Source organism: Amphiprion ocellaris, chromosome 11, assembly GCF_022539595.1.
Source record: "Amphiprion ocellaris isolate individual 3 ecotype Okinawa chromosome 11, ASM2253959v1, whole genome shotgun sequence".
NCBI classification, from domain to species: Eukaryota; Metazoa; Chordata; class Actinopteri; family Pomacentridae; genus Amphiprion; species Amphiprion ocellaris.
In genome coordinates, this window is record NC_072776.1 from 1,047,727 (window position 1) to 1,057,976 (window position 10,250).

The window sequence follows — 10,250 nt, forward strand, 5'->3', positions numbered from 1 at the left end:
CTTTCACTATAATCCTCTACACGTGTAGCTGTCTTAATCACATGTTACGAGTAAGGTCAGAAGTTTAAATACACGTTAAGCAAACACTCTTAAACCCAGTTTTTCCACATTTTCTATAATTTAATCCCAGTGAATATTCCTTGTCTAAAGTTAGTTAGGATTACCATTTCACAGATGTCCTATTACTTTGTGTAATGTCACCAATGTTCGTTTACAGATTTTTTTTGTTTTAATTTACTATGTCATGGTTGTATATCAGCCACATGTTTAAATACACCAAGCCGACTGCCTTTAACCCTCCTGTTGTCTTCATTTACAGGCACCAAAAAATATTGTTCCTTTTTCTGAAAAAAATTTAAAAATTCAGCCAAAAAATTCCCCAAATTTCTGAAAATTTGCAAAACCTTCAGGAAGAAAATTCCAATAGTTCCTTAAAAGTTTCCCTTAAAAGTTTTATTTAAAAAAAAATCCCCCAAATTTGGCAAGAAATTTCTTGTAAATATTTTCAAAATATGAGTAAAAATCTTTTCAAAAAAAATCCTAAAAATATCTAAAGTGATTACATATATATCAGTAAAACTTCTAATATTTTCTTTAAGAACATTCACATAAATATTAACCAAAATCCAGTGAAATTCGTTGGATTTTGGTTGATTTTTTTCTGAAAGTTCTTAAATATTTTTAACGTCTTTTTTCCACCAAAAAAAGTTCAAAGAAAATGTGGACATCAGAAGTGTCACTGAAAATAATTTTTTTCCCCCACATTTTCAAACTTTAAACCGGGTCAATTTTGACCCGCAGGACGATATGAGGGTTAAAGGGGGAAAAGAAACTCTGCCATAGACTGTATGATACAGTCTATGGTCGAGCCGATAGTGTGACGTGTACACAGTGCAGGCCACTGATTGGACAGGGAGTGACGACACACGAGAGCGACTCCTTCACGAAAACCAAACCCGCCATTTTTAAAAAACACCAGTCACAGAGACGGTTCACTTTGCTCTCAAAGACTGTTGTTTGCTCTTCACGGAACAACTTAAGAATATGGCAGCCAGACGTGTACTGTGGCCGAAAGAAGAGGTCGAGGCTTCATTGTCTTCGGTGGCGGACCAAAGAAGACGGAGGGAACTGGACGGTGCTGCTCGCAACGACAGAGTTTCTCAGTGGTTGAGCCAAATGGACGCCAAGTGGAGGGAGAGCGGCCTGGACTCCGCCGCTGGATTATTGAAGACCAAGCTGGAGGACGGTGAGTGTTCTGTGACTTCAAGATACTTCTACATTATTTTTCCCATTGGTGGCGAGCTCACTTTAAACAAAAAAGTATATTTAGAAAGTAACGTCGTTGTCTCCTTGAGTAGACAATAAGCTAGCTAGTTAGCCATCACCGCTAACTCCGTGCTGCTGTTTCTAACGTTTTGCTCTCAGAAGCGAATATCAACCCTCGTGTCGTCCCGTGGGTCAAAATTGAACCGGTTTAAAGTTTGAAGATGTGGGAAAAAATATATATATTTTCACAATGAAACTTCTGGTGTCCACATTTTCAGCATTTTTGGGAAATCTTCGAACATTTTTTGGTGGAAAAAAAGAAATGTTAAAGATGTTTCTTAAGAACATTCACATAAAAATCAGCCAAACTCCAGCGAAATTCGCTGGATTTTGGTTGTTTTTAAGTGAATGTTCTTAAGAAATTATTAGAAGTTTATTATTATTAGAAGTTCTGATATATATATGTAATCACTTTAGATGTTTTTAGGATTTTTTTGGAAGATTTTAACTCATTTTTTGAAAATATTTACAAGAATTTTCTTGCCAAATTTGGGTAATTTTTTTGCTGATTTTTTTGGATTTTTTTCACACAAGTAAACAATATCTTTTGGTGCCCGTAAGTGAAGGCAACAGGAGGGTTAAGTCAGCATGTCAACATGTGACGAACGGAGCTGGTCGTCTTACTGGTTTATTTTTTTTCACAAGTTACAATTTTGTGCTTTTCGTGTACTTAAATTGAGTGTTTATTTCGGTTTCAAGAATCCCTTTCCACATGCGAGCCCGACTCCACCTCCATCATGGAGCCCCCAAGCTCCCCTGCTTCCACTTCAGATTCAGAAAATTTTGCTCGGACACCATCAACCTCCAGCACGTCTCAGCAACGTCCAATCTCTGGTAAGAAACCGTTAACAAGTTTCACACCATGCTGTTTTTAGTTGTGGTGGATTAGGTACTAACTGTTTTGTACTTGGTGTCAAACATGCGGGCCAAAACCGGCCCTCCAGAGGGTTCAATCCAGCCCTCAAAGTGTAAAAATTCCAGAGAAGACATTAACTGCAATTTGGAAATTAGTAAAACTAAATTTAAAATAATTTCTAGACCATGACAAGTTGTTTTGACCATAAATTAAAATATTAGATTGCTCTTTTGTCATTTTGGGTCTCATGTTTGTAGTATTTTTTGTTGTTTTTTTGTCTTTTTATGTCTGGTTTTTATCGTTTGTGTCACGTTTTTGACATTTTGTTTCCTTTTGTCTCGCTTGTGTTTTTGTCTCATTTTTGTCATTTTTTTGTTTTGCTTTATTCATTGTTTTGGGTATCGTTTCTGTCGTTTCATTTCTTGCTTTTGTCATTTTTGTCTCGTTTGTGTCCATTTTTTTGTCGCTTTATAACTTCTTTGTCTAATTGTTTTGTCTTTTTCTTGTTTTGTGTTGTTTGTCTCATCTTTTTGGCATTTTGTTTCTCGCTTTTGTCATTATGTGTCTCGTTTTTGTAATATTTCTTCTTGTTTGTGTTTTTTTTTTGTTGTATTTTTTAAAGTAAAATCCTCTATGGTTCAGTTCCAGATAGCTGTGACTAAATGTTGTGTTCCTTTGTAGACACTCTGATCTGGAAGTTGTAATGTGGAAATGATAAACTGAGGCTGAATGTTGTTGAAATTGAACTTATTTTTCTTACGAAATGTCAGGTTGTTCATGATGTTTTGTAAAAAGATAATTCCTTAAATGTGAACATTTTCAGAATTTACTTTTTTGCACTAAAACAAAGGAAACATTAGGAGTTGTGGTTATTTATAGGTTATTATGCTGTGGTTTTACTGGTCCGGTCCACTTGAGATCAAACTGGGCTGAATGTGAAACCTGGACTAAAATGAGTTTGACGCCTCTGGGTTAAAGTGAAGAGTGCCAAAAATTTACTCAAGTAAAAGTATCAAAGACATGATCATGATTACAAATGGATGGACGGGTGGCTAAACACTTTTGTGTCTTTGGTCTAGGCAAGAGGAAAAGGGGCCACAGAAAGTTGGACCTTGCAAGCATTCTTGGGGAGATGCAGGCTGCAGAGGAGCGGCGCCGTGCCCAGCATGACGAGCACTTCCAGTTGCTCCTCAGCAGCGCACGCGAGGCACGGGAGCAGGAAGTGGCATTGCAGGAGCAGGAAGTGGCATTGCGGAGGGAGGAGATGGCCCAGAATGCTGCCTTCCACCAGGCAGTGCTGAATTTGATGGAGAAGCTGTTGGAGGCTATGAGCAGCTGGCGAGAGTGAGCGACTCCACCTCCCAGAGACTTGAGATTTAGTTGTATATAGTTTTATTTTTAGCCCTCCACTGTAGGAGAGGCCCACCACAGTTTGTACTTTGCACATTGGAAATAGTTTTGATTTTGCTACTGACTAATAAACTGTTTTGCAACTTATGTGATTGCATCATAACTTTACATTTTGTCTGTTAAGACAATGCATCTTAAATATCTTAAGTTGTATTTTAAAAGAAAACTCAAAATAAGTTTAATACATCTCAAATTAAGAGGTTACATGAAAGCAAAAATCTGCTTTTGAGTGAAAAACTATCTTTTTTTTTTTTTTTTTAAGCATATCTGGCTTAGTTTAAGACACCTAAGCTTGACAATCCTGGTAAAATAGAGCTTAAAATAAGTTTTCCCAGCTAATTTTAACATCTCAAGATTCTAAATATCATATCTTATTTCAAGAAATCTTACCAAGCCGTTTTCACTTGTTCTATTGGCAGATTTTTTTCACTTATTCCAAAGTAAAAGTTCCTTGAAATACATTTTTTTCTGGTTTTGAGAGGGGCATTTTTTTTAGTGTAGGTTACATCATTTGAGTCAAGTATACCTTCAGCTGTATTTTAAAGTCTACCCTCAAACTCAGTGCCTCTGTATTTAATACCATGAGACAATCAAAAGACACAGCTGTTGATCTTCACAAGTCTGGCTCATCCTTGGGAGCAATTTCCAAACCTCGGAAGGAACTGTGTCCATCTGTACCAACAATATTGCAAAGATTAACACCTAGCACCACAGGACCATGCAGGTGGGTCTGCCTCCTAGAAATAAACATACGTTGGAGTGAAAAGTACACATAGTTTGACATACCAAACTACATTTTGCTATCATGGAATCTATGAAGTATTTAAAAAATCTGTTTCAGTGACTTTAGCTTTACATTTTTTCTTATTATGGACACGTTTGTTGAGTTTTGCCACATGGCTCCAACCCACTGTAATCTGAGCAGACATTTATCAACTACAGAAATAATAAATGCGCCTTATTCATATCAATGAAGAAATTTGGACTTTTGATAATACAAGTGTACAATAGCAGATAAAGGGGCACTAAACAGATTTTTTTTTTTTACTAGAAACAAAGGGCCAAACAACAAAATGTGATCACTAGGTGCTATCTCAATTTTACAGCCATTTCTTGAAGTGCTCTAGAGAAGACCCTATAAAGGAGTAATACAAAAATGACGGCAGCGCAGATTTTTTGATGCTTTTTATTAAGTTCGCATTAGTTAAGTCAAACTCTTGCTACAAGGAAATGTCATGTAAAAATGTATTCTGATGTTAAACCCTAGTCTTGGCACCCACATGCATATTCGTCTGTTTAAACAGAAGACTCGCACACTGACAAGGAAATGGATAAAACAGACAGAACTACCTGAATGAGCAGGCTGAAAGAAACGTTTCATTGATTTCATAAAATAAATCCACAGATAAGGTAAATTAAAACGTGAAAATGAACGCAATGAATAGATAAGTCACGAAGAGAAGAAAAATGAGAGCAGGCTGTCCGCTAGACTGTTATTAATGAGGTAGCCCTGAGAGAGGAAACCAGCCAGCTGTCAGAACTTTTCAGTCATCTCCAGAGTCTGAATCTGAATCGTATCCTCGTCCTCTGATGGTTTTCTTCTCCACTTTTGTGAATTTTGTGCCTGATCTCTGCGTCATTGTCGGGGGCTCCATCAGGTTACCGCTAGGACAGGAAAAAGACGGTGTTAAAATATGGTTGAGTAACTGCGTGGCTGTAATTCTGTACACCTAAATGATGAAGAAGTCAGTCTCACCTGTAGTTAATAACATCTGCACAGCCAAGTCGCCATTCAAGCATCTCTGTGGGAAACTCATCCGTGTTGCCCAGGTCAGAGAATCCAACCACATAGTCCTTTGTCTTTCCGTCTATCAGCAAAGCCACCGTGGGAATAACTTTAATGCGCAGCCTCTCCGTCAGGAATGGGGCCTTTTCCACATTCAGCTTGAGGAATTTGGTCTCCACATGCTTCTTTGCCAAGATGGCCAAGTGTTTGTCAAGGATCTTACATCTACATGTAGGGAATAGAAGACAGGATGACAAGTTTAGCCACATCATGACAACATTCTGCAGCAGTAAATCTTTTAACTTAGACAGACTTTATTCATCCCCAGAGGGAAATTATGTTGCTACAGCAGCTGGATATTCAACAAGACTACACAGAATATTAGGGTCAGGTATAAAGTAAAGGTAAAATAAAATAAGAATATGGAAAATATAATATAGAAAGAAAGGAAATTAAGAAAATATACAAGAATATATACAGAAATGTGCAAATGAACAAAATGTGCAAATGAGAGTGTGCTTCGATGTGTAAATGACATGAATAGGTGCATATAGTTTTATAGATGTAATGAATAACATTTGGAATGTAAGGTTTCCAGTATGTACAGTGGTTTACTCAGCAGGCAGAGTGATGGAGTTCTTTTGTGATCTGCCAGACGCAGACATATTAAAAAAGTCTTAAGGTAAATGTGATCAGGTTACCACTATAGTAAAAATTAACCGACAAATGTTTGTAGCATTTGATTAAATTACTCATTCATACACTGCTGCATCACTCAGTGGCTGTACAGATATAAATGTATGGACTAGGGTCTTACCTGAAGGTGGAATTTCTGTAGAAGTGGCAGACAACATTCTTGCTATCCTTCACCTCACCAAAAAAGTCTTTCTCACTGGGGACTTCTCTGTACTCCCCATGGCCTTTGGACAACCACTCCTTAAAAGCAGAGAGATCAGATCAATAACAGAACAAAACATCTCACATAGAAGAACAACTGGCTTTCCTGTCGGAGCACAATGAGAACAAGAAGCTCCTTTTGTTGGTTAGTTGGAAATGTGAACAATGACCCATATTCCAAATTAAAATACCCACTTCCTGATGTGTAAAATAAGTTCAGAACAAGAGTTAGTCTATAAATTACTCCAGGACTCCCATTATGGCCCTTCGGAGAAGTGTTCTACTGATTATAAAACTCTATTCCAAGCTCATTTCTGTAGCATTTATGCTGTTTATGAATTTAAAACAATTAACTGTCTCATTTCCAGTGCAGCTTTTCTCTGTGAAAAACAGAAGAACATCTAATTACACGGTTCTATCAAGAGACAAGTTTAGAAAAAAGAGCACTAGCACAGATATGTTGTCTCTTCTGACTTAAGATTGTTCGACAGTCCCTCCTCCAAAGTATGAGAAACTTCATATGTATTTGCAGGAGGTAAGTAATAGCATTGAAATGACAGAACATTTCCATGTACAGCAATGGAAGAAGATTTTCTGCAGGTGCATGTAATTAGTGCTTCAGGTGATTTTATCTTAGTCTTTAGGAACTGGACCCAGTAAAGCAACACAATGCACTGTACTGGTCAACAAATGCATAACAAATATACAAAATGTCCCACAAACCTGCTTCTGTTTCTGCGCTTTTTTAAGTGCCTCTAATCGCCTCTCCTTCAGTCTCTCCAAGTCATCTTCATCCATTTCATTCAGTTTGCTCAACTGTGCGTCCACCTGCTCCTCCACCAGTTTGGCGGACTGCTCCAAAACCTTGGTAATGATGTCCATTGACTGATTGGCCATGTTGGTCTGTTCAGTGTGAAAGCTCTCTCTGAATCTGAGGAGATAAAAACAGATTATGTAAGCTGAGACATAATGCCGAACCAGGCAAGTTAATGGTGAGACAACTTAGACACCACCAATCAATGTAAAAACACACAGTTCTGCAATGAAAACTGCAGCTTTAGCTCCAGCTCCAACTAATTCAGTCTACAGGAACAACTCTGCAATAACACCAGACACAAAAACAGCTTCTTCCCCACTGCCATCAGCCAAATAAACAGCTCAGCCATTCCTCCACACCTGTACGATATACCAATAGATGTGTACAGTACTTTTTGCACTGTATCATCATGTAGCAATTATCATTTTGCACTACTGTGTTTATATATTCCTTTCTAGCTTGTAAATATGTGTATATATTGTGTTATATTTATTTTTATTACTACTATTTTCCTCCGCTCTTCTTCTTTTTTTGATATTATTATTATTATTCTCTTCCATATTCATAGGGTGACACCAACAACCAAAACCAAGTTCCTTGTTTGTTGTGTACTTGGCCATTGAAGCTGATTCTGGTGAATCCTTTTGTCACTGGAGTTTTAATGTTCAGCTTTTGTTGAAATCTTTAAAGCAATATTCATCAAAAATTGTGCTCATTTTGGTGGCTGCATTTTGGGATTGCTTCCAACGGTATTGTCTTACACTAAGGCAGGGGTGTCAAACTCATTTTAGTCCAGGTTCCACATTCAGCCCAATTTGATTTCACGTGGACCAGACCAGTAAAATCACAGCATAATAACCTATACATAACCACAACTTCTAATGTTTCCTTTGTTTTAGTGCAAAAAAGTAAATTCTGAAAATGTTCACATTTAAGGAATTATCTTTTTACAAAACATCATGAACAACATGACATTTCGTAAGAAAAATAAGTTCAATTTCAACAACATTCAGCCTCAGTTTATCATTTCCACATTACAACTTCCAGATCAGTGTCTACAAAAGTACAAAACTTTTAGTCAGGTATCATAGAGGATTTTACTTAAAAAAATACAAAAAACAAGAAAAAATATTACAAAAACAAGACACATAACGACAAAAGCAAGAAACCAAAATGACAAAAAAAATGAGACAAATGACACGAAACAATAAAAAGGCAAAAAAATTTACAAAGCAACAAAAAAATGACAAAAAATGGACACAAATGAGACAAAAGCGAGAAACGAAATGACAAAAATGATGCCCAAAACAATGAATAAAGCAAAACAAAAAATGACAAAAATGTGACAAAAAACACAAGCGAAACAAAAAGGAAACACAAAACGTCAAAAACATGAGACAAACGACAAAAGCCAGACATAAAAACAACTCAAAAATATTACAAACATGAGACACAAAATGACAATAGAGCAATCTACTATTTTAATTTATGATCAAAACAACTTATCGTGGTTTAGAAATTATTTTAAATTTATAGTTTTACTAATTTACAGTCTGCAGTTAATGTCTTCTCTGGAATTTTTGCACTTTGAGGGCCGGATTGGACCCTCTGGAGGACCGCTTTTGGCCGTTTAGATTGACAGCACGGAGCAACACTGGGTATAGATAACAGACCAGCAACTCAGTATAACTCCTTCTCGACCAAATTATGGGAAGATATTTGAAACTCGATTTCTACATGTAGTGAACCACATTTTTCCTTGTGCTTTGAACATATATTGTTTGGCTTCACTGACTATCCATCTGCCAAAAAAACCCTATTTTGTATCATTAATCTGATTATATATTTAGCCAAATGGCATGTCCACAAATGCCGATACACTAATCAGAAACCATTTCTTTCTGTCTTTGACAATGAGGTCAAACAATATATTAAAACTATTAGACATTCCACTAATATGAAAACCATTAAGAATCTTTTTAATATATTTGTGTTGTGTAATGTTCTGAGGTGCTGCCCCTGAATGTTTGTAGCCCCCTGAGGATTGTCTTCACATTGTATTGTGTTGCACTGTACTGCACTGCTTTTTTTTTAAATAAAGGTTTCTACAAAAAATTAAAACAAAAAAACTCAATATAACTGGCATCTGCAACCAATACACGGTTGCCAGCTGCCTTACCATGTCGCTATTTTTAAAAAAATCACCACTAGTGTGAATAAAGAAGAGCGTAATAAGTCAGGGAGTCAGTGAGATGCTCCTTTCAGCTGCTAACCAGAGACAAAGCCATGCTAACGGCTGGACACACCTTTTTCTACCGGCTGCTAGCTACCGCTAACCTAGCGTTAGCAACCTGCTAACGTAAGTCACCTGTTATGGTTGTTAATGGCGGGATAGTTCCTTTTCTTGCTTTCTGTGAAGGTAACTAATGCAAGCCGAGAAAATACAGTTAGGCGTACTAACTTCTGCCGGCGATTAATAATAATAAATTTAGAACATAGATGTATACAGGCTATGATTTAGAGCTTAGCTTGCTATGCTAGCTGGCTAACGTTAGCTTTGCGGTTCTCGTAGATGTTCCTCACCGGAGAAACCGTTGCTAAGCGCATGAGACAACATTAAACGGCGTGTTTTCTTAATAACAACACATGCAAACTTCAAACCAGACCGCCGTTATTAGCGTTACCTGGTTAAGTGACGGGAGCCCGGCGACTCTGCACTTCATGCGGGAAAACAACGTCACAGCAGGCCCGTCCAACGTCACACAAACTACATCCGGGCGATTCAGGAAATACACACAAAAAAATGTTTTTCTCATTTGCGAAATTAATATATATTTTGTCTGTTTTATATTGTTTTCAAATAAAAATACGTGCTGTTAAGCTATACATAAATATTTTTAAATTATATCTCTGATCTAAAACACATTTTCTCATATAATTAACCCTCCTGTTGTCCTCATTTATGGGCACCAAAAAATATTGTTTCCTTGTCTGAAAAAAATAAAAAAAATCAGCAAAAAACCTCCACAAATTTCTGAAAATTTGCAAAACGTTCAGGAAGAAAATTCCAATAATTCCTTAAAAGTTTCCCTTAAAAGTTGTATTTTTAAAAAAATCCCCTAAATTTGGCAAGAAAATTCTTGTAAATATTTTCAAAA

At 36.8% G+C, this 10,250-nt stretch overlaps 2 protein-coding genes and 1 long non-coding RNA gene across 3 annotated transcripts in view; 2 read left to right on the forward strand and 1 right to left on the reverse strand.

The window, feature by feature from the left end:
• Positions 1–8: 8 nt before the first annotated feature.
• LOC118469880 (uncharacterized) lies at positions 9–3,679 on the forward strand. The gene is made up of 3 exons (XM_035945362.2): positions 9–1,246; positions 2,026–2,160; positions 3,262–3,679. The coding sequence occupies exons 1-3, from the start codon at positions 1,045–1,047 to the stop codon at positions 3,528–3,530; spliced, it is 606 nt and encodes a 201-aa protein (XP_035801255.1). The 5' UTR covers positions 9–1,044; the 3' UTR covers positions 3,531–3,679.
• Positions 3,680–4,760: 1,081 nt separating this feature from the next.
• On the reverse strand, positions 4,761–9,895 carry txndc9 (thioredoxin domain containing 9). Its single transcript, XM_023264051.3, has 5 exons — positions 9,777–9,895; positions 6,999–7,206; positions 6,196–6,314; positions 5,349–5,603; positions 4,761–5,257 (listed from the first exon to the last, which is right to left on the reverse strand). Exons 2-5 carry the CDS (start codon positions 7,170–7,172, stop codon positions 5,137–5,139), a joined length of 669 nt encoding a protein of 222 aa, XP_023119819.1. The 5' UTR covers positions 7,173–7,206; positions 9,777–9,895; the 3' UTR covers positions 4,761–5,136.
• Positions 9,217–10,250, forward strand: part of LOC129350021 (uncharacterized) — a 59,488-nt gene continuing 58,454 nt past the window's right edge. The window contains exon 1 of the long non-coding RNA XR_008603216.1: positions 9,217–9,451. This is a non-coding gene — a long non-coding RNA (uncharacterized LOC129350021). The remainder of the gene's footprint in view (positions 9,452–10,250) is intronic.